Below are 22,809 nucleotides of genomic sequence, written 5' to 3' on the forward strand. Positions count from 1 at the left end.
GCCTCACGCCAGCCTTCCATCAGCCTAGAAACAAGCAGTTGCATTTTAGTTCCCTCACAGGACGTGCTTAGAGGACTAAAAAGACTTCCTGGAGGAGGTGGCCCCCAAGCCAGGAGGTGGGAGATGAGTAGGACAGGGGCAGGTGACGAGGGGGCGGAGGGAGGCTGCTTCTGGCAGAGGCCCCAGCGTGAGTGCAGGCCTGGAGCGGCCGGTGTCTCGGGGTTTGGTGTCCGGCCGGGCAGAGCAGCTCTGGTTTGGAGGTGGTGGCACCTTTCCCAGGGGAGCCCCCTCTCTCCTCTCCCTGGGACACTTCTGAGCTTCCACACCTCGTGTGGTAAAACCAGAGGCAGGCCTCTCCCTGGCTGTCACCCAGGAGAGGATGCAGGCTCAAGTTTTCTTGGAACTGACAGGCTGTAGAAATTTAAGTGAGAACTAAGGAGCGAAGGCTGGGCTCTGGACCAGAGAAGTGGCGTAAAGCGAGTCCTCGCGGATCGAGACCAATTAGGGCCCGAGTCCTGGTGGCTCAGCGCTGAGTATGGCCCAGCAGGGCCCTTGAGGAAATGTCAGTTTATTACCACTGAGTGCTCGCTGCCAGGGGAAGCTGGCCTGCTTTCATCTTGTCATCTGGAGCAGCGTGCCAGCGTCCTTCAAAACAGGGATCTCTTAACCTCTTATAGACCCCTCCCGGTGGAGCGTCCCCTGCAGGCTATGTGTGGAGCTTCTGGCGGCCTCTCAGTGCAGAAGACTTGTGCATTCAACTCATGGGTGTTGAGCGCCTGTCTGATGGAAGGGTCTGTGCTGGGCACGGGGGCAGAGGCATGCAGCAGGGACCCCAGTGCCTGGCACGTATGTGGGCATTGCCATCAGACTGCTGCTGGACGGCAGAGAGGAGGCCTGCGCTCTCAGGCTACAAAGGGTTAAGTGCCTCCGTTTAAGGAGATGCTTGTATGGAGGTCACGTCTCAAATTGCCTAAAGGTCTCCCCTTTTAGAGCTAATTGACAACAACTTGAGCTCAGGGAGAAGGAATCATTAGCCACCCCAGAGGCAATGAGCTTCAGAGAAACACTTTCAGTGGGTTTGAACCCCTGCCCCATGCAGGTGTCGTGGGCAGACGGTGTCTGGGGCGTCCGTTTTGCCCTCACTACCATGAGGGTGAAGGTGCTTCCCTCGCCGGGCTGGGCTGGGGACCACACAAGTGTGGCCGCAGGCACCCGGCACACGCACGGCAGGTGCTCCCTGGGCGATCGCTCTTCTGTTGAAGTCACTCCGAGTGCCCGGCGTCTGCCTCTCACCCGGCCCAGCAGCGGCTTGGCTGAGAGATTCAGTTCTGTGTGCTTTCCTCGCGGCAGGAGGAGCCATTCAGCTTCCACCTTCCCGAGACGCTCTTCAACATCTCCAGGTTCCTGCTGCACAGCTTGACCAAGGACACCCCCCTGGGCATCTCCAAAGTGTATCCTTTGCTCACCGCCCTCTGTCCCGCCCCTCCTGTCTGATGGCCCCAGGAGTTCTTCCAGAGCACTCTGCTGGCAGAGGCTGCCCTCTCTCTCCAGCAGCCCTTGGGGACGGACGGAGGGAGAGAGCTCGCCGTGCTGCTGCTAAAGGCGAGGCTCAGCCAGGGAGGCTCAGGCCAACGCCGGGGGAGGGGTAGTTTTCAGGGCTCTTTGGGCCCGGCAGAGGGTCTCTGGCCAACACACTGTGCGGGCCTTCCGTAACCCCCAGAGGAGCGTGTGACTGGAATGTGGGAAGCGCCAGGCCTCTGAGCTGGGGGCCTGGGGGCGGGCAGAGCTTTGTTCAGCCCAGGTGGATGAGCACCTGCTGCGTCCCCAGCGCGCAGCCGGTAGCAGGTGACAAGCTACCGTCAGTCAGGGGAGACGACGAGTGTCAGGGCCTTGTTCAGTGGGACGGCTGCAGTGTGCAAGGGTGAAGGCTGGGGTCAAAGTCAGGGAAGGCTGCCTGGAGGAGGCGACATCTGTCCCGTAGGCCGAGGTAACCAGGGGAGGCCTGAGTAGATGTTCCAGGGGAACACCCAGTGCACAGAAGGGGCTGGAGGGAATTGAGGTGAGGGAAGGGAGGAGCTGAAGCCCCCTGCCTGGGAGCCGGGCTCAGGGGGCAGCAGCCTCATGGCCTGCCCAGGAGCCGGCCTGTCCTCCTCTGGCTGCTGGTGAGGGCCATGGAGGAGCCTGAGGGCCTGTGCTGCCAGAGACTGTGAGGAAATAATCCCCAATCCTGAAGGTCCTGAAAGGGACAGAAGTCACAAGAAGCCCGTGTCCCCTTCTGAAGGAGGGGACGTCACTATCTCTCGGCCTCTGCCAAGCCCCCGCCCTGCCTTCCCGTGAATCACAGACCCTCCAAGGGAAGGGCTCAGAGCTGCCAGTTGGTGAGAACCAGCCTCTCTGAAGGGGTCAGGCCCATCCTTTACATTTTGGGGGAAGCTGCTCCCATCATGGGGCCTTGGACCCTGCACACAGCCCCTGCAGCAAGTTCTGTTCCGGTCGGCAGAGTCTGACTGAACCCTGCCCTGAGCTTCACCCTCACGTCCACTGGGGACGTGGAAACAGCTCTTGACATGGTCCCTGACTCCGGGGAGGACAGAGGAGACGCAGGCAAGGAAACTCGTCTCCATATGATGACTGTGGAAGGGGCCGCAGGGTTGGGGTGGGCAGTGGGCAGCAGGAACGTTGGGGAAGGATGGCTTGGGGAGGGACGTGGGCCTCGCTTAGCTGAGGCTTGGCAGGGGGCAGTGGGGAAGGGCATTCAGAGTCAGGGTGAGGGGAGGAAGGGCAGACCAGGCCTGGGCACAGCCGGCATTTGAGGTGACCTGAGGTGGAGCACGAAAGCCCGTCAGCCCCAGACTAGGAGCTCAGAGAAGGGCCCCAGAGCCGGGGAGGTGAGCCTGGAGCTCGCCGTGGCCTCGGTGAAGCGCAGGCAGAAGAGTTCTGCACTGGGGATCAGGCTCCTCCTGGTGGGGCTGGAGCGGGTGGCACTAGGCGCCAGGCAATCTAGGGGCTAGCTGGCAGGCCGAGTGAGGCAGGGAGAGCCGTTTTGGCCCAGCCAGGGTCCAAGATGAGCCATCAGCAGGCCCAGAAAACCTAAGCAAGGTTAAAATATTAATGCAGACGACGCTGTCTGTATCTCTGGAAAAATCTCTGGGTCTTGATATCCGAGAAATTCACTTACCTGCCACAGATGAGCAAAGCAGTCCTCAGGCTCCTTCCCGTGCCCTCCTGGCACGCACACAAGCTGCATTCCAGCTCAGGGCTCGCTCTAGAGGTGGGCAGTGCTAGCGCTCAGGCCTGCTGTGGCCTCTGTCCTTAACCTCTTCATCGGCAGGAACACGCTCTTCACCCTGGCCAAACAGAGCAAGGCCCTGGGCGCCTACAAGCTGGCCCGGCACGCCTACGACAAGCTGCAGGGCCTGCAGATCCCCGCCCGTTTCCAGAAGTCCATTGAACTGGGCAGCCTGACTATCCGCTCCAAGCCCTTCCATGACAGTGAGGTGAGGGCCCTGGCCCCTTGGGCAGGAGTCCTGTCCTGACACCTGTGTGCCTGGCCTGGGTTCAACTGAAAGATGGCTGCCATGCTCCTGGGGCTCTGCACCCCCTCCCCTGTCTGAGCCCTGTTATTCCAGCTCTTTCTGCCCTCCCCTGTCTGCCTCCTCTGTTTATCACAGCCCCCGGACCCCCACAGCCCTACCCACTTGCTTCCCAGCCATCCTGGGGCTCCAGGTCTGCTCTGCCCAGGCCCAGGGCCCAGTGTCTCTGCCTGGGCCTCATCCTAGGAGCCCCTGGTCTAGTCCCCGCTTCTGGAGGCAGGTTATCACTCACCTTCAGATCCACGCCGAGTGTCTGAAGCTCCGTCTGTGCCCCAACCTGTCTTCCCCCAGCCCAACCAGCCACCATCTCCTCCACAGTCGCCTCCTTCAAGCTCAGAGCAGAGACTTGGCATCAGACAGATCTAAGTTCAAATCCCAGCTGCCCCATTTCCCAGCTGTGTCTCAGTCTTCCTGAGCCTCAGTCTCCACGTCTGTCACACGGGGATGCGGGTAACAGCGTTCCTGCAGGAGGCTGTGAGGAGGAATGAGGCTGAAGTGGCTCACGTGCTTGGCACAACCCGTGGAGCACAGTGGCTGGCTGGGCAGTGGTGGCTGTGGCCAGTGTCATTCCTGCCGGAAGAGCCGCAACTGCTGAGCCCCGCCTGGGAAGGGGGTGTCCTGGGCAGCAGGCCCCAGGGGCCGGGCCTCTGCAGTCTCTGTGGGCCCTTACTTACCCTGCTCCATCCCTGTGCAGAGCCCCTGCCCCGCCCACCCAGGTGGCCTCTCCTCTCGGCCACCAGGCCCCAGGAGGCTGAGCCAGAGCCCAGGCAAGGAGACGGGGCTGCGCCTGCACCCCGCAGGGCCCTCAGCGGCCGCGCTCTGTTCTGCAGGAGCTGGTGCCCTTGTGCTACCGCTGCTCCACCAACAACCCGCTGCTCAACAACCTGGGCAACGTCTGCATCAACTGCCGCCAGCCCTTCGTCTTCTCCGCCTCTTCCTACGGTGAGCGCGGCCGGCAGGCGGGGCGGCTGGCCTGCGGACGGCGCGGCCTGTGTCCTCATTTGGACAAAGTGGGGACAGTGAGACCCCCACCCCTACCCCCCTGACACATAGGGTCACTCAGGGTTCCCAGAGGCAGGGCCAGTGCTGCCCAGACCCCTCAGAGCCCGGAGTGCTGCTCTGCCTGACGAAATTCCCTGGGCAGAGGGGCCCTTGATCCGGGCAGCTGACGTGGCTCTCAAGGCCCAGCTCCTTCCACATGGATGGGGATTAGAGGCCCCTTTCTAGGAGCCGGGAAGAGGCCTCTCTTCCCCTGCAGAGGAGCCCCTTGCCCACATACGCCTGCTTCCCCCTGCCGCCCCGCCAGCTTTCAGTGAGACCTGTACTGGGCGGGAAGGAGCTCTGGGACCCCCCTCCTTGCCCCCCAGCGCTGCCTCTGACAGCCTCCCGGCCCCTCCCTTGCCTGTGTCTGCAGAGGTGCTGCACCTGGTTGAATTCTACCTGGAGGAGGGGATCACAGACGAAGAAGCCGTCTCCCTCATTGACCTGGAGGCGCCAAGACTCAAGCGGGAGAACAAGTGGCAAGAGATCACGAGCAACAGTATCCTGGGTGCTGGCCGGACCCGTGTGTGTCCGCTGGGCACCGGCCTGGGGGCAGGGGGGCCTTGGGGGCCCGCTGGGCCAGGCGAGGCGAGGGCGGGCCACTCTGCGCACTGGAGAGGCCCCCACGGCAGCAGGCTCGGGGCCAGAGCCAGGCGGGGCGCCGGCCCAGGCTGCAGAGCTGCCACAGGGGCAGGGAGGACAGGAGGTAGGAACTGCGTCCATGCGCCCGCGCCCGCCCATGAGGCTGGGGTGTGGCTGCTGTGGGGCACGGCCCACGCTGACTTGGCACCTGCAGCCTCCCTTCCCCAGGGGACGGGGGTCTGGCTGAGGGGGCGGCTCCCTGGGCACTTCCAGTCCCGACTGGCTGGCCCCAGGATCCCCAGGGGCGCCCACCCTGCTCTGCGAGGAGGGTCTGTGAGGCTGCCCAGCAGCTGTGGGGAGACCCTCCAGGAGCCGCCAGCTGTGCTAGGGGCTGTGGCTTCCCGCCCGGCCTGTCGTACCTGCTCCGGCCCCGCAGCCCGCAGCCCTTGGCTCCCACACACTCTCAGCGGCCTTCGTGGGCCGGGTCCTGGGGGGCCACGGTGGAAGCCTTCAGAGCCCCTTGCCGCCTCCCCCCCCTGCATGCTGGGCTCCGTGTGAGCAGGCCTCTCCTCCATGGGGAAAGCTGCTTGCGCGCCTTGCTGTGCTTCCCTGAGCCATTGGGAGGGTCCCACACAGGCCCAAAGGGAGCCCCCCGCCCTGTGAGCCTCAACGTGTCGGGTGGAGGGGGGCTCTCCCTCGGCCTCAGGCCCCGTCCTTGACCAGCGCCCCCAGATGCCCAGACCCTGAGGCTGGACGAGAGCATGGACTCCGTAGGGGATGACGACCCCTTCACGGCCAAGCTGAGCTTCGAGGTGCGGGCATCCCTGAGTGACGGGCTGCTGAGACCCCCCCCCACCCCCTGGCTCAGGTCCCTTTCCTCTGCACACTCCTCCCTGGGGCCCCTGGGGGAGGGAGGTGGGCTCCTGGTCACAGAGATGGCCAGCTGGGTTCTCCTGAGGGACTGAACCGGCAGAGGAGGGCTCGGGGGTCCTCTGTGGGGTCGCGAGTCCCCCCGCCGGCTGAGCAAGGTCCCATCCGCTCTCCCCACCCGGCCTGCAGCAAGGCGGCTCGGAGTTCGTGCCCGTGGTGGTGAGCCGCTCCGTGCTGCGCTCCATGAGCCGGCGGGACGTCCTCATCAAGCGCTGGCCGCAGCCCCTGCGGTGGCAGTACTTCCGCTCGCTGCTGCCCGACGCCTCCATCACCATGTGCCCCTCCTGCTTCCAGGTACCGGCCCGCGCGCGTGCTCCCCGGGTCCTTCTCTCCAGCTGCTGCTGCGCTTCCCGGATGGTCCCCTTAGGGAGGCCAGGCATCGGGGGAGCACACGTGTCCCTCAGCGGCCAAGGCCAGGGCCCCTGGGCTGGAGGAGAGGCTTGGCTGTCCTTAGTCGCCTCCGCAGCCTCCCGTGCATCCCTGGACCATCTGCTGGGGATTTGCCCCCTGACCTTGTGCTCCTTGTACCTGCCCTTCATCCAGGAGGGCCGGCCAGTGGGATGCACCTTTGAACTGCATTTCGGGTAGAAGGGGCCTCAGACCTTCCCCAGCTCCCTGCTGGTCCTCAGACAAGGGTAGCCGGGACTTGGTGCTTCTGGCCCCGACTCACTGCCAAGCCGCCTGCCCTTAGCAGGGCAGTGGTCCCCGCCCGGCTCGGGGCTGCCGAGCACCCAGGGTTGCGGGGTCACGGCCATCTCTCCCCAGATGTTCCACTCGGAGGACTACGAGCTGCTGCTGCTTCAGCACACCTGCTGCCCCTACTGCCGGCGGCGCATGGATGACCCCAGCCCCTGACCGGCCCCCTGAGGACCACCGCCCCACCCGGCCGCTGCCCGTCCACGGGGCCATCGAAGGAAGAGTTAAACTGTCAGACTGTGTCTTCTGCCCCACCAAGTGTGTATCTCAGGGAGGGGCCTTGTGTAACCACGAAACTCCTATTTATGGCATTTCGTGTCTTGTGAATAGCACCAGGAGATGGAGGAGAGAATGAACATATATTTTCTAAGAGAGAGAGAGAAAAAAAAATCTGTTCCTTTCAGAACGGCTCCCGAGTTGTTCGCGGCAGTCTGCCGGAGTCCACGGATCTGTCAGACCATTCACATGTACACTTTGCGAACAGATTGCCTCAATAATTACAAATAAAAGGGCTACTTATTTTCATCAGTGTCTGCATTTTAGCAAATCTTCATATTGTCTGCAACTTAATTTCCTTATGCAAAAGTGCACCTGTTTTTTTTCTAATTTGATCCGAGAGGAACATTACATTTGTGTGCTCTTAAAATTTAATCTAATTGAAATGGCAATATGGGAATGGTAGGGGAACAGGTTTTGTTTTTTTTTAAATATATTTATTTATTTATTTATTTTGGTGGAACGGGGCTCCATCCCAAGGAGAAGATAAGATTCCTGGCTCTAAAGAAGGTGGCTAACAGGGCTGCTCCCGGGGCCTGCGGAGTCCACCCTCTACTTCCCAACTGGGACCAGGCCCCCCATCCTCCCCAGCTGCCCCCGGGTCCTCCACGTAGCCTGAGCTTGCCCCTTCCTGCAGCACCTGGAGCAGGTGGGTTCCGCTTGAGGTTCCAGGAAAGGCCCGTTCCCTGAGCATCAGCAAGCGTCCGATTTGGCAGCTTGAGGGCAGATGGGAAGCTGAGGAGGTGAGCTGACATTTATTGGGGACCTTTTTCTGTGCCAACCGTGCTTCATATGCTGGCTCAGTTCTCACTCAGCTCTGTGAAAGAGGGCGGGTGACTTCCCATTCTGCAGCCCCGGGGGCAGGCGGAGGTGCTGAGGTCTGTCCTTCCTTCCCCGAGGCCGCTCCCTTCATCCTCCTCCCTGCTCCCTGCCAAGAAGGCAGCGAGCAGTCCAGGGCTTTATGCAAAGTCTTGATGGCAGGAGGAAGGGGACTGGGCCGCCAGGGAACGTGTGGAAAACCACCCTGGTGATTAGATACTGATCCTTTGCAGGGTGTCCGTAAAGTGGGCCGAGCAGGGCAAAGGTCCCCTCCAAAGGGAGGGATGAAGACCCTGAGGATGGGGGAGTGGCTGCAGAGGGGCCCCCCAGGGGTGAGTCCAGGGCTGGACCCCGGCCCCCCCATCCCCCCTGCCGCCTTCTGCAGCTCTCTCAGGAGGAAAAGAAAGAAATGGAGCCAGACAGTTGTGCCAACAGAACTCCTCCGTTGAGCGTCTTAATTACTTACGATCATGCATGCTCTCTCGCGTGCTAAACATTTATTAATGTGTTAGGATTTCCATTAGCACGTTGCTTGAGCTGAAATCACTCGCATGTGGCTGGGAAAGAGAGGAGAGGGAGCAAACAGCCCCCCCCCCCCCCCCCCATCTAACAGGCGTCAATCACAGCGACAGATCAGATGGCTCATGGCTAGAGGCGGGGGAGGGGGCCCAGCCTGAGACTCCAGCGTGCATCCTCATGGCCTTGCTGTGCCCGGTTCTGCCACCCCAGAGGAGCTGAGCTCCAGAGGCCTGAGTTCAAACCTGTTAAGTCTGGCCCCGAGTGAGGATTTTCCATGCATTTGTCTTCTATAACCCTCAGGCGTCTTCAAGGATGCCCACTGAACACATGCTGAGACTGAGGCTTGGGAACATTCTCTTTTCTTCCGTTCATGAAATATTTATGGAGCCAAGACAGGGTCACAGGCAGGCACAGCCTTTGCGTGTGAGCGCCGCGTCATGCTCCCCTTCTGTCCTTCCTGGGCAGGGCCGTGGCCAGGTCCAGCCCTCTCTCCACCGTTGCTGGCCCATCTGTACAAGAGACCCCTGCAGCTCTGACACTGAGGTTCCAGCCTTGGTCTGTGTTGGTGACCATGCCCCCCTCGCATGCCACGGTGAGGAAGGCGAGGAAGGAAAGTCCTCGGCCACAGGCATCCTGAGACGCCCCATCTCCCCATGAGGACACAGGGCCCTGACAGGAGCGGTGGCCGCAGGCTGGGCTGCTGCAACTGCGTCCCGACCTCCTGTCTCTGGGTCCTCAGCACTGTTCCCCGTTTCTGGAAGGAGGAGGTGAGGAAGAGGGGACTGGACGGCCAGAAAGAGCCCCCGGGCCAGACCTTAGGTGGCCCCAGCTCGAGCCTGGCCTCAGCCAGCCAGACCACGTCCGCATCCACCTCCAGGCAGCCTGCCGAAGCCAGGGGCCCCTGCAGCTCCCGGACAGGTGGGCAGGCGCCAGATGGCCTTCCGCATGGGCCAGCCCCTCCATCAGGTAGGCGGGAGCCCCGGCAGAGGGGCCACCTCCGGGCGGGGCTCCCACCCTGGCCCAGCACTTGCCCAAGCACATCCTGATGCCCTCCACCAGACCCCAGCACATCTAGAATGGGCTCCAGCACGCCACTGCCCTGCCTGTCATAGCTTCAGCGGCCCTGCTGGCCGCCACCTGGCGCCCAGACCCCTGGGCTCCCCTGCCCCCCCATCCCAGGGCCCCAGCGCCTCTCCACCAGCCAGGGGCCTTGGTCCAGCTGTCTCCTCCCTCCCGGCCCCAATGTTTCTGAGGCGGGAGTGTTTTCCCACCTCTCCGAGTTATCCGTTTTCCCCGTGGCTGCTGCCCCTGAAGACCGGGAGCTCCTTGAGGGGAGACCAGGAGGATAGACAGGGAGTGGCCTAGGATTCACCTCCATGTCCCCAGCCCCCAGCCTTGGCCAGATGCTGGGGAGGGGGAGGCGGGAGGAGAGGCAGACGGAAAGCGGAGAGCCGGTCTCTCCTCCCCTCTTCCCCCCTGAGTTGGCAGCTCAGTCTCAGGCCTCGCTGGGCTGTGGTGACGCAGGTGACGGGGCTCAGCAGTGAGGGGAGCTGGGGGGTGGCGTGGAGAGGAGGCTGCTGACCAAGCAGCACCTCCACGCAGAGGCTTAAGAGCTATTTGCGCACCGCTGCCTGCTAAGCTCTAATCCTTCGCCACACCTGGCCTCCAAGCAGAGACCAACCAACACCCCCCTCAACCAGCCCCGCCGCTCACCGCCCCTCACACAGAGGGGGCGGAGGCTCAGGTCACCCACACCGCGCTTGGCCCTCGGTGCGCTCGCAGCTTCCCTCCGGCCGGCCCGGCAGTGGGGACAGCAGAGCTCAAGTGGAAGGCTGGACGCCCCGCCTCTACCCGGCTCTGCCGAGGAAGCTGGTTTCCCCAGTGGTCAGAGGCACGAAGGCCTCCCCGTGGGGCTGGGAGGAGCTGTCCCTCCCCTGGACACTTGTTCATCGAGCACCTACTCTGGGATGGGCAGGCACTTGGGGGACAAGTCAGATGCGGCTGGCAGTGTTGGGTACTGAGTGGGAAATGCTCATTTAGAGCTGGAGGGGCCCTCCACGGCTGTGAACTGAACTAGGTTCTGAGGAGGGTTCCCAGGTGGTGCTAGTGGTAAAGCACCTGCCTGCCAGTGCAGGGGGTGAAAGAGATGCATGTTCGATCCCTGGGTCGGGAAGATCTGCTGGAGGAGGCCCTGGGCACCCACTCCAGTGTTCTTGCCTGGAGAATGCCATAGACAGAGGAGCCTGGCGGGCTACCGTCCGTCAGTGATGCCATCCAGCCATCTCATCCTCTGTCGTCCCCTTTCTCCTTCTGCCCCCAGAGTCGGACACGACTGAAGGGACTTAGCTCACACACACGCGCGCAGAAGGGGGTGATACTGTCAGCAAGGCTCACTGGTCCCGGCAGGAAACAGGCTCAGGGAAGGGAGGCCTGGGCTGGCCCCAGCCTCGTGGCCAATAGCCGCGGTCCCATGTGGGAGGGCGAGGGGACCTGCTCCTCGGGTCTGTAGGTCTGTGAGCTGGGCCCATGCGGGACAGCAGGCAGCTTTGCCCTGTAGGTAGGAGTGGATCCTGGAGCTTCTTAGTCCCAGCGAACTGAGGGGGGCGGCGGGCCTTTCCAGACTCTCTAGGCGACTGAGCCCAGTGCCGCCCCCGCCACTGCTGCCCAGGCCTGAACAGCTGAGTGGGGCCCTTGCCAGCACCCCGGCACAGCCCGCCTTCGTCACTGGCACCCCGGTGTGGATGATGGATGGTCTTGCTGAGAGCTCCTTTGGGGCAGGAGCAGCCAGGCAGGCGTGCTGGGTGGCCTGGGTGACCCCCTGTGGACTGGGGCCTTGGTCTCCCCACCTGCAAAGGAGGGTCAGAGTAGGTGACTTCTAAGGACCTTCCTGTCGTTCTGTGAGCCCATTCCTCCAAACAAAAGAGCATTCTTTGTTTTTAATTGTCTATCATTAAATTGTCTAGCATTACAGAGCAGACGTCCATCATGTCAGGGATGACCTTTAATCCCCCGTTTCCCCACCCTGAAAGAGTGGATTATTAGACTCTTTTACGGAGGGTGGAAAGTTATGACCAACCTAGATAGCATATTTAGAACAGTTAGAACTGGACATGGAGCAACAGACTGGTTCCAAATAGGAAAAGGAGTACGTCAAGGCTGTATATTGTCACCCTGCTTAGTTAACTGCTATGCAGAGTACATCATGAGAAACGCTGGGCTGGAAGAAGCACAAGCTGGAATCAAGATTGCCGGGAGAAATATCAATAACCTCAGATATGCAGATGACACCACCCTTATGGCAGAAAGTGAAGAGGAACTCAAAAGCCTCTGATGAATGTGAAGGAGGAGAGTGAAAAAGTTGGCTTAAAGCTCAACATTCAGAAAACGAAGATCATGGCATCTGGTCCCATCACTTCATGGCAAATAGATGGGGAAACAGTGGAAACAGTGTCAGACTTTATTTTTGGGGGCTCCAAAATCACTGCAGATGGTGATTTTAGCCATGAAATTAAAAGACACTTACTCCTTGGAAGGAAAGTTATGACCAACCTAGATAGCATATTCAAAAGCAGAGACATTACTTTGCCAACAAAGGTCCGTCTAGTCAAGGCTATGGTTTTCCCAGTGGTCATAGATGGATGTGAGAGTTGGACGGTGAAGAAAGCTAAGTGTCGAAGAATTGATGCTTTTGAACTGTGGTGTTGGAGAAGACTCTTGAGAGTCCCTTGGACTGCAAGAAGATCCAACCAGTCCATCCTAAAGGAGATAAGTCCTGGGTGTCCATTGGAAGGACTGATGCTGAAGCTGAAACTCTAGTACTTTGGCTACTTCATGCAAAGAGTTGACTCATTGGAAAAGACCCTGATGCTGGGAGGGATTGGGGGCAGGAGGAGAAAGGGGACGACAGAGGATGAGATGGCTGGATGGCATCACTGACTTGATGGACATGAGTTTGGGTGGACTCCAGGAGTTGGTGATGGACAGGGAGGCCTGGCGTGCTATGGTTCATGGGGTCGCAAGGAGTTGGACTCGATTGAGCGACTGAACTGAACTGAACAGAGGGTGGACCTGAGTCTTAGAGAAAGGCAGCACTTCCTGTGATGATATAGATCCATCCTCTCAGTCCACAGACAGTTCTTGGGCACCTTTCATGTGCCAGGCCCCGGGTACCAAACAGAAATCCCAGCTCATTCAAGTAGGGCAGGGGTCCCCAACCTCCAGGCTGTGGACCTACGGTACCTGCTGGGAGATCAGCGGCAGCACTAAATTAGAAACAAAGTGCACAATAAATGTGATGCACTTGAATCATCCCCAAACCATCGCCCCCAACCCCTGGTCCGTGGAAGAATTGTCTTCCATGAAGTTGGTCCTGGTGCCAAAAAGGTTGGGGACTGCAGCAGTAAGGGAAATGATTGACATGCACCTGCTGTGTGTTGAGCTGGGCTCTGGGGCCCTGTGATGAGCAAGACAGACTCCAGCCCACCCCTGGGGGCTCGAGTTACAGCCTAGGAGACCCATGAACAGAATAGGAATTAAAAGCTTCCACGTTGTCAGAAGCGTTAGCGGGTAACAAGCAAGGCCATGAGTTTGAGGGTCGGGGGGACAGCCTGGCCAGGGCAGGGCTGCGTGCTCTGGTCTTGACCCAGGGAGTCCGTCGTCTGTCCCTCTGTCTGGCCACCAGGGGCCGTGTTAGAATCAAACTCTTCACCTTGACCTCTTTAGCGATGGGCCTAATCACAGGGCCAAGCACCTTAACCTTGAGCAGCTGCGCCCCACCCACCCGCCACACCTGCCTGCCCCTTGCTCCTCCCCCCAGAGCACTTACCACCAGGCTCCCCACACAAGTCCTGATGCTGCCCGCTCCCCGGGACAGCAGGGCTCTGGAGCCCCAGGTGGGCTGCAGCGAAGGGAGCACGTGTCTGAGCAGAGAGGTGTAGACATCCCAGGTGGGAAGAGAGACAGCACAAGGGAGCCTCAGCGACGGAGGTCTCAGACACTGGGATGCTTCCTGGCCAGCCTTGCGTTCCCCGCCTTGGGGCCTTTGCACTGGCCGCTCTCTCTCCTTGGACAGCTCCACCCCTTAGTGCTCCTTCCATCCTCGAGTTCTCAGAGAGGCCTTCCTGGGCAGCTCCAGGCGACTGTGTGTCGGGAGGACGTCACCATCTGAACAGTCCCTGTGGTCGTTTGTTTCATGGTTTGTGGGGGGCCCTCCCCGCCCCCCCAGAAGAAGGACACGTCCTACAGGCAGGGGCTTGGTCCTTCTTGTCCACTGTGTCCTCCAGAACTGAGCATCTTGTGTAGAACACAGTCAGTGCCAGAGAAAACTCACAGCTGGACTGTGGTCATTGAGGACCCCGAAGGCCAGGCTGCCCGCGACCCCACTTCACTCCTAGGAGGGGTCCTCACGATCCTATTGTAGATGGGGGCCCTTGTTCGCACCCTGAGCTCGTGCTGCTGTTCTGGGATACGCCATCATGGCTTGCCGATCGCACGGCACCCAAGGCCCACGGCCCTAGCCCAGCCTGACCCCAGTCCTGGGCCTCGGCCCGTGTGCTGTTCCCAGGGCCCACCTCCCCTCCATATGGGAGTGCCCGGGACCACACCTCCTTGCTCACCGCAGGGATCTGGTGCCCGGCACAGGCTTGGCCCCGTTCACCTCCTGGAGACGAGGCCTTGCTTCAGGAGCCCTAAGAGCTTCTGTCCCCTCCCCGCTTTGGTTCCCTCTGCCCTGGTCCCTTCCTCCACCATCGCTCCCTTCAGCTCATCCTTGAGGGCTTTTGAGCCACCTTCCTCTCCCCAAGATCTGCCCAAGTTCCCCTGGATAAAGCCCGTGGCACTAAGCCCCACCCCAGCTGACCCTAGCCCACGAGGGCCCACATCCCAGATGGGCCTCGGGCCTTCACCGGGCCTCTGTCTTCAGTCTATGCTGACTTCCTCACTTGGCAACCTGGCAAAGTGCCCCCCTCCCTCAACACATTGTCCCCCTGGACGTCTCTGCAGATAGGTGGCCTCCCCGCCCCGGGTCCAGAGCGGGTCTTCCCACACGGAAGTCCTCCTCAGCCCATAAGCTCCTCCTTCCTGGAGCCTCGGGTGCCCCAGTGGCCTGCACATAAATGTCGGTTTGAACAAGTGAGTGAGTGAACTCCAGTTCAAGGGAACAAATGCTTTTTGAGCTCCTGGGCAACGTGGGGCTTGTGTCCGGTCCCCGGAGCGCCCCGCTGCACTTGTGAAGCTCACGACCTGGCCGGTGGGCACTGTCAGTGTGTGGTGACTGGATAAGCCCAGAGGTGACCCAGGTGGGGAAGGGACAGCTCAGGGGCTGAGTGAGGGGATGACCGAAGGACCAGCGCTCTGCCCTCCAGGAGCTCGTGGGCCAGGCGGGAGGAAGGCAAAGTTTGCTTGCCCTGAGCCAGAGGGAAGTGGGCCTAGAGCTAGGGGTCCCGATGCCAGGCCAGGGCCATCAGCTGAGATGCCAGAGGGGGACAGGGGAGTTGGGGGCAGGCCTCTGCTCTTTCCCAGGGTCCCCAGCACGCCCCGCCTTCTCCCCGACCACAGCCTTCTACCTGGAGTCACCTTGGCCCCACCTGGAAGCCAATTAAGCCCCTCGTTGCAGCAGTGAGGATTAATATGATTAATAACGCCCCCAATCTCCGAGGTGCTGATTCAGCCGGGAGCTTAGGGAGGGGAGGTCACTTCATAAGGGCCTGGGGGGGGAGTTGGAGCCACGAGTCGTCCAGCCGGAGCCCCGTGTGGCTGAGCTCCGGCCTCAGAAGCATCCCCGGGTTCGCGCCGCCAGCGGGCAGCCGCAAGGGCCGCAGCCATGAACGGGACCGAGGGCCCAAACTTCTACGTGCCTTTCTCCAACAAGACGGGCGTGGTGCGCAGCCCCTTCGAGGCCCCGCAGTACTACCTGGCGGAGCCATGGCAGTTCTCCATGCTGGCCGCCTACATGTTCCTGCTGATCATGCTTGGCTTCCCCATCAACTTCCTCACGCTGTACGTCACAGTCCAGCACAAGAAGCTGCGCACACCCCTCAACTACATCCTGCTCAACCTGGCCGTGGCCGACCTCTTCATGGTCTTCGGGGGCTTCACCACCACCCTCTACACCTCTCTGCACGGATACTTCGTCTTTGGGCCCACGGGCTGCAACCTGGAGGGCTTCTTTGCCACCCTGGGCGGTATGAGCTGGGTGCGGTGGGCTGGGCAAGGGGTGTGTGTGTTCAGGAGCCAGGAGCTTGGGTGTGGTGGGGGGGTGGGTGTGTGGGGACAGCCCCAGCCTTGCGGATGGTGGACGAGAGCCTGTGAACCAAAGCCCTCCCTTACTCAGTCAAGCTCGGCTGGCGTTGGTGGAGGGCGGGCGCCGAGCACGTGATCTCACTGGCACTGGGGTCGTTGTCTCACCCTCCAGCCAGGAGACAGATGAGAGGAGTCCGGGGCCTCGCTGGGGTCGCAGGCGGTCTCTGGCAAGGCCGAGTTGCAAGCCCACATCTCTGCGGCCCCTCAGGCCACGGTTCTGCTCCCCTTGGGGCAGCAGGGCTGGGCGAGACCCACGCCGGGTCCCGGGACAGAGAGCTGCACGACACCGGTGCTTGTGCTCAGGGCCCCAGCCTGGGCGGGATGAGAGTCCTCAGTCCTCCAGCACCAGCCTCTGCCTGCACTGGGTGCAGGGCATGGTCCCTCCCCGGCTTCTCTCTGACTCCATCCCAGCCGCCTCCAGGCTCTCTGCTCTGCTTGAAGGCTTTCCGCCTTGAGGAGTCCATTCACAGGGAGACAGTAGGCCCGGTGATCTGCGTAGCTGCGAGCCATGCTTTTAAAATATTTTCACTGAAAGACGGGTGAATAGATCCCATTTCGCCGATGAGAAAACTGCAGCGTGCAGAGGGGAAGAGTTGACTCAGGAACGTGGCAGGCCAGTGCCCAGAGCCTGGGGCTCCTGGCTCAGACCAAGGAGCATCCCCCAGGGGGCATACGGCCTCTTGGGCAAGCAGGAGACGCAGGAGGTTGTTGTCACCAAGGCTGGGGGGCAGAGAGAGCCTGGCACCAGCCACAGCATGCTCTGTCTCCTGTCTCCCACGTGCATCCAGGCCCTGCCTCAGCCCTGTTCCCGGGGCACTGGCCATTGCTGGGTGACTGCGATCCACTAGTCTCAGGCCAGAAGGGTGCCACCCACAGGTGAGCATGCCTCTGAGACAACCGTGGGCCTGGAGTACCCATTAGCATTCCCTTTCACTCTCCGAAATGCCCCAGTTGGTAAACCCCACAGCCACCTCCCTCCTGAGTTTCTGGGGGTGATGTGCAGAGCAGATGTCTGAACCCCATCATTATTATTTCTCCTCCTCCCTCTGAGCAAAACAGTCTCCGGCTCCCTGGCTCCCAGGAAAGGGTCACCCATGCCCAGGGTGTTACATGTCCCTGGAGGCGAGAGGCCCGCTGCCCAGGAGGAAAGGGAGGCCTCCCCCTCCGGCTCCTGCTGCCTCTGCCGTCCCATGACCAGAACTCTGCCGTCCCCTGTGACCAGAACTCTGCCAATGGCTCCATGAAGGACACACTGTTCTGTGAAAACTCCCCGCCGGGCTCCCAGTTCTCAGCCGTGACCCCACGAGACGATTGCTGTGTTCCCCGTGAACCTGGAGCTCTGGCTGCACTAACCTTCCTGGGAGTTCCTCCACGTGGCGTATCGGCCTGTCTGCCCCGCCACCTCCCCTTGTCCGTGTCCAGACCTTCTGCTTCTTAAGTCTGCACTCCAGGACTGCTCCCCGGGTGCCTTCCTGGTCGGCCCCCTTCCCCATCCCTGGGAGGAGCACACCCCCTCCTTAGAAAGACAGGTCCAGCCACGCGGTGGGTTGGCTGACAGCGGCTGCCTTGCAGGTGAAATTGCACTGTGGTCCTTGGTGGTCCTGGCCATCGAGCGGTACGTGGTGGTGTGCAAGCCCATGAGCAACTTCCGCTTCGGGGAGAACCACGCCATCATGGGCGTCGCCTTCACCTGGGTCATGGCTCTGGCCTGCGCCGCGCCCCCCCTCGTCGGCTGGTCCAGGTAACGGCCCTCACCAGGAGGGGAGGAGGGTCTCCGGGGTGCTTCCTAGGGTCCTCCAGCCGGGGCGGGGGTGGTGCTGCCTGGTTTCAGGCCCCCTGAGCTGGCAGCTGTCATAGGGTTGAGGTTTAGGGCAGGGAAGAGAGGGTCAGCCCCTAACGTCACTACGGGGCTGCTCCCTGTGTCAAGGAGACTCCAAGACACCCCGACCCTTCACCTTGGCTGTGCCCCTAATCCCCAACTAAGCCAGGCCAGATTCCAATCCTCTTTGGTCCAGTGCCCTGGGAGCAGCTCCTCTGACCTCAGGCCTCTGCCCCGGCAGAGGCAGAGCCTCCCTCATGCAGGTGTGGGCGTGTGGCCCTGGGAACCAGTCCTGGCAAGACTCTCGGCTGATATCCCCCAACGGGCTGAGATGAGATGGCGGTGGGGTGGAACGTGGTTTGGGAAATTGGCCTCTTTGGGTTCCCAGAGGCTTCGTGCCCTTCTGCTTCCAGGAAACTGCCATCTCTCTCCCCTTTCCTCCTCTCTCAGTCTTCCTGGGGCCAGTGTTTTCCCTCCTGAGCAATTTAGCAAGGGGCAAAAAACCCCGCCCCTCCTTCCCTATCTTCTCCAGTCTGGCCTAGTTATATCCTCATAGACGCAGCTAATGAACATTGGGTTTCCTGAGGTCAGTTCAGTGTCACCGTCCTCTGAAATCACACACCCTAACCACACGCCCCAGGGCCTCTTGTTTCCAGAAACTGTGCAAAAATCCCTTAATTACTCTGAGTGGCCTAGAAAGACCTGGGTGCCTCCAATACAGATCATTGGGACCTTTTCCCTTCCCCCCACCTACCTCATGGTCCAAGGCCTGGCCTCCGGCCACTTGGGAGTGGCAGGCTGGGTGAAGAAGCGCCAGGCAGGGAAGCAGGGGTGCAGACTAGGGGCGCTGGGAGTGAGAGACGGGGAGAGACCAGGGTCCCAGGGTAACACGGCACTGAGCAAGGCAACAACACTGTTTCCACACACCTGAATCCCTTATCTCAGTAGATGTGAGCCTCACAGCCAAGGAAAGGTTTATTATTCCCCTTTTACAGAGAGGGGAAGTGAGGCCCAGAGTGAGAGCAGCCCCGCGCAGGTGCTGGCAGGGGGCTCTGGTCAGCTGGGCCTGTTCCCCGGTCCCTCACGTGTGGGTCTCCCTCTGCCCCTCCTGCCCCGTCCCCTCCCCGGTCCTCAGGTACATCCCAGAGGGTATGCAGTGCTCGTGCGGGATTGACTACTACACGCCCCACGAGGAGACCAACAATGAGTCGTTCGTCATCTACATGTTCGTGGTCCACTTCATCATCCCCCTGATTGTCATATTCTTCTGCTACGGGCAGCTGGTGTTCACCGTCAAGGAGGTAGGGTCCTTGGGGGACCAGTGCTGTGGGGCTGGGGACAAGAGCGCTGATGAGGCTGAGTGCGGCCCCCAGCCCAGAGGAGCCTCAAGTCTGGACACCAGGCCCTGTGTCCCCACAGGCGGCTGCCCAGCAGCAGGAGTCGGCCACCACTCAGAAGGCCGAGAAGGAGGTCACCCGCATGGTGATCATCATGGTCATCGCTTTCCTAATCTGCTGGCTGCCCTACGCTGGGGTGGCGTTCTACATCTTCACCCATCAGGGCTCTGACTTTGGCCCCATCTTCATGACCATCCCGGCTTTCTTTGCCAAGACTTCTGCCGTCTACAACCCCGTCATCTACATCATGATGAACAAGCAGGTGCCTGCTGGTGGGGTGGGAAGGGGCCAGGCACCCCCCCGGGCGACAGGTGGAGAAGCCGCAGTTTTAACTGGGCCTCCGTCTTTCCACCTGCAAAATGGGCAGGGGGAGTTGGTTTTCCCTGGGGTAATCATAAGTCATCTGGGAGAAATGCAGATTCCTGGACAACCCCCAGACCTTCTGATTAGAAGCTCAAGGTGGGCCCAGGAACATGCATTTCTAACAAGCCCTCTGATACTGGCTCAGGAAAGAGAAGTGCCAGTCTGGATGGTTCTGGAGGCTGGCTTTAACGGTCCAGATGGTCAAAGTCCCAGGCCTGGGAACAGGTGTCAGTCTCCACAAACTGGACAGGATGCCAAAAAGTCTCGTTCTGAGCGATGAATGGATGAAGCGGTCCTTTTAACATATAGACCAGTGGTTCCTCTGCAGGTTCTTTGGTCCAGTGGGGAAAACCTGGAGTCAGACAGATTGGGTTCAAATCCCAGCTCTGCTAGGTTTCAGCTGTGTGGCCTTGGGCAAGTCACTTCCCTTTTCTGGGCTTCAGTTTCTTCATCCACGGAAAGGACGAAATCCTGAACTCTTGGGTTCAATGAGACAATTCCCAGACGGCCCTTGGCACACTGAGGGCATCACAGAGCATCACCAGTGACAAGGCCCCTTCGGGTTTGGTCCTAGCACCTCTGGGTGGGGTTGGGGAGGCTTAGTAAGTTCCTCCAGGGAGCCATCTCACCAGGGAGCGGAGGCTGGGAGGGCCAGAGGCAGAAGAGGGAGGTGGCGCACCGCACTGACGATGCCATTTCCCACCCAGACTCTGCGGGACCCTGACCACCCCTCACCCTTACCCTACCTCTTCCTTCCAGTTCCGGAACTGCATGGTCACCACTCTCTGCTGTGGCAAGAACCCGCTGGGTGACGACGAGGCCTCCACCACCGTCTCCAAGACAGAGACCAGCCAGGTGGCGCCTGCCTAAGCCCCTCCAGGGACTCCGTGGCCAGCTGCAGGAGTCCCTCAGCCCCCACCCCACCCCAGCCTCAGCAGCTCCATCAGGAGCCGCGCCTGTCGGAACCAGCTCTCACAGGCTCCCTGAGTGTAAACACAAAGACCAACCAACCAAATGCAAAAGAATCAACGAGAGAAACAGGAGGCGCCTCACGTGGCAGGGGCGGCCCGATCTGGAGTCCTGATTTCCCGGGGGCCCGCTGTAGATCCACTCCCCCCAGCTCATCTCTCAGCTACACAAGAGCTCTTGCTCTGGAAAAGTGTCCCAGCTTAGGGATAAGTGAGTAGCACATGACGGGGCATGCCGTAGGTGCTTATTAATAAATGCTAGGTGGAGGAAAGAAGGAATGAATGGAGAGATGAACGGGTCGGGAGGGCATAGGCATCCTCTTACAACATGTTAGCAGCAGCAGCAGCAGCTCGCCCTTGGCTCATGACCTTGAGCAGCTGTTTTGTCCTTGGGCCTCACTTTCTTCCCCCATACAATGGGAATTCCAAATCTCTCCTCACACGGCTGCTGGGAAGATCAAATGAGATTGTGTGTGTGTGCGTGCGTGCGTGCTCGCTTGTGTGAGCTCTTTGTAAATAGTAAGGAGCTGGACAGACTGTAGTTAACATTATGAATAATATCAAGTAATATAAGTAATTCATCTCCTATGATCATCTCCTCTTGATAGCGACCACTTTGAGATTGGGCAAGGCTCTAAGCATCCAGCCTCGTCAGGCTTATAAACATTAGACAGATGGCAAGGTCAGACCAGCGCTGGGTGGTGGGCCACAGGGAAGGACGGTCAAGGAAATGCAGAGTGCAGGCATCAGGCCTGAGAAGAAAACAAAAACCAAAAAAACAACATCAGAGGACCAGAGTCTGGGGCCAGTGCAGAGCCCCCATGACGCGGGCCACTCCCTCCCAGTGCAACCCCCAGAGAGACAGGTCTTGCTCTCGGCATCTGAAAAACCACTAGCTCTCCTGCCCAGCACCCAGGCTGCAGTATCTCTGGGCCCGTATGGAGCTTCTAGAAGTTATGTTTACCTGCCCACATTTAACAAAGAGCTGGGTCCCCAACATCACCTTTGTCTCAAAAAGAGCTTAAAAAACAAAAGCGTGGGAAATCCGGCTGGACCCACCTTCCCCCTGGGAAGTTCACAGATCACAGATTTTAGCTCCCTTGCTGGGCAAGCCTTCAGCGGCTCCAGTCCATTCTCCACTCCGGAGAGTCCTTGCTGCTGAGAGGCTGGCTGGGACTCTAGGACATCAGAATCGAGCCGCCTCATAACTGCCCCTCCTCCACTACATAACCAAAGCGGGAAGCTCTACCTCTCCCCAGCTCTGCCTGGAGACGAAGGCAAATTGGGGTATTAAAAGCTCAGCTCCTATCCTTGGTGTTAGTGGTGGTGGTTTTTGTCAGTCTCAAGCTCTTTATCTACAGGACGGATAGAAACGGGGCAGTGTTCATCTGATCCTTGACCCTGGGGTTTCTGGGTTTGAGCAACCATCAGAGCCCCCTGGGAGTGCTTTAGGCTGGTGCCCCCTGGGGAGCAGGCCCAGGAATGGGAAAAGCTCCAACCTCGGAGTCACAGAGATCCAGGTGGCCCGTGAAACTGCAAGCAAATTTTGTCACCTCTTGGAAGCCTCCTTATCTGCAAAAGGGGATCTTAAAACTGACCTTAATGAGATTTCAGGCTTTATGCAGCCAATGTGCTTCCTGGGCTCAGCAGATGATGAGAGGCTTTTTGCATTACTGGAGCTCCAGGCTTGGCCCTACCAGGGACCTCATCTGAAGGGGGAATGGGATGAAGGTGTAGCTCCCAAATGACCATTCTCGTCCAAGGCGGGAAAAGGCAGCAGGAGTCTGAGAAGGGAGATCCTTCATGCCATGGAGGCGCTGGGGCAGGTAATAGCTGGGATCTCTGTCGTTGCCCCTCTCTACCCTGTCTCCCTAGGTGGGTGATGTCAGTCAGGATTCCTTTATCTGCAGGAGGCAGGAAATCATACTCAATAGCACTGAAGCAAAAGGAAGACACGATTGGCTCCCATAAATGAAAAGCTCAGGGCTTCAGGCATGCATGGGTGCAGGTGCTCAGATGAGGTCACCTGGCTTTTGAGGGGGCTGTACTGGGTCTTCCTTGCTGTGCGCTGGCTTTCTCTACCTGTAGTGAGCGGGGGCCACCCTTCCCTCTGGTGCTAGGGCTCCTCATCACGGTGGCTTTTCTCGTTGCTGAGATCGGGCTCCAGGGCACACGAGCTTCAGTGAGTAGCTGTGGCTTATCCACTCAGCTGCCCTGGAGCCTAGGCCAGAGACGGAACCTCCGTCTCCCATACCGGCAGGGGGGACTCAACCCCTGGCCCACCAGGGAAGTCCGTGTTATCTGGCTTCTAGGTCTCCCTTTGGCCGCACTTTCCTCTGTGCTGCCTTTCATTTCAGTCGCTCAGTCGTGTCCGACTCTTTGCGACCCCATGAACCGCAGCACGCCAGGCCTCCCTGTCCATCACCAACTCCCGGAGTCCACCCAAACTCATGTCCATCAAGTCGGTTATGCCATCCAACCATCTCATCCTCTGTCCTCCCCTTCTT

At 60.1% G+C, this 22,809-nt stretch overlaps 2 protein-coding genes across 4 annotated transcripts in view; both read left to right on the top strand.

The window, feature by feature from the left end:
* IFT122 (intraflagellar transport 122) overlaps positions 1 to 7,367 on the top strand; it is a 69,074-nt gene extending 61,707 nt beyond the window's left edge. For 2 of the 3 annotated variants that reach the window (XM_027522431.1, XM_027522430.1), the window contains 7 exons: positions 1,351 to 1,451; positions 3,332 to 3,497; positions 4,424 to 4,535; positions 5,008 to 5,133; positions 5,949 to 6,028; positions 6,276 to 6,440; positions 6,912 to 7,367. In XM_027522431.1, the coding sequence (XP_027378232.1) occupies positions 1,351 to 1,451; positions 3,332 to 3,497; positions 4,424 to 4,535; positions 5,008 to 5,133; positions 5,949 to 6,028; positions 6,276 to 6,440; positions 6,912 to 7,001 (840 nt within the window). In that variant the 3' untranslated portion in view covers positions 7,002 to 7,367. Of the gene's footprint in view, positions 1 to 1,350; positions 1,452 to 3,331; positions 3,498 to 4,423; positions 4,536 to 4,983; positions 5,134 to 5,948; positions 6,029 to 6,275; positions 6,441 to 6,911 lie in introns of all 3 variants that reach the window. The other variant, XM_027522429.1, reaches the window with a different exon arrangement.
* A 7,899-nt stretch (positions 7,368 to 15,266) lies between these two features.
* Positions 15,267 to 21,610, top strand: RHO (rhodopsin). Its single transcript, XM_027523663.1, has 5 exons — positions 15,267 to 15,637; positions 17,328 to 17,496; positions 18,710 to 18,875; positions 18,994 to 19,233; positions 20,094 to 21,610. The coding sequence occupies exons 1-5, from the start codon at positions 15,277 to 15,279 to the stop codon at positions 20,202 to 20,204; spliced, it is 1,047 nt and encodes a 348-aa protein (XP_027379464.1). The 5' UTR covers positions 15,267 to 15,276; the 3' UTR covers positions 20,205 to 21,610.
* The last annotated feature ends 1,199 nt before the right edge of the window (positions 21,611 to 22,809 follow it).

Source organism: Bos indicus x Bos taurus, chromosome 22, assembly GCF_003369695.1.
Source record: "Bos indicus x Bos taurus breed Angus x Brahman F1 hybrid chromosome 22, Bos_hybrid_MaternalHap_v2.0, whole genome shotgun sequence".
Classification (NCBI taxonomy): domain Eukaryota; kingdom Metazoa; phylum Chordata; class Mammalia; order Artiodactyla; family Bovidae; genus Bos; species Bos indicus x Bos taurus.

Coding starts and splice junctions, on each gene's coding strand:
- RHO (XM_027523663.1), top strand. CDS start 15,277: ATGAACGGGACCGAGGGCCCAAACTTCTACGTGCCTTTCTCCAACAAG. Junction 18,876..18,993: donor TGGTGTTCACCGTCAAGGAG/GTAGGGTCCTTG, acceptor GTGTCCCCACAG/GCGGCTGCCCAGCAGCAGGA. Junction 19,234..20,093: donor ACATCATGATGAACAAGCAG/GTGCCTGCTGGT, acceptor TCTTCCTTCCAG/TTCCGGAACTGCATGGTCAC.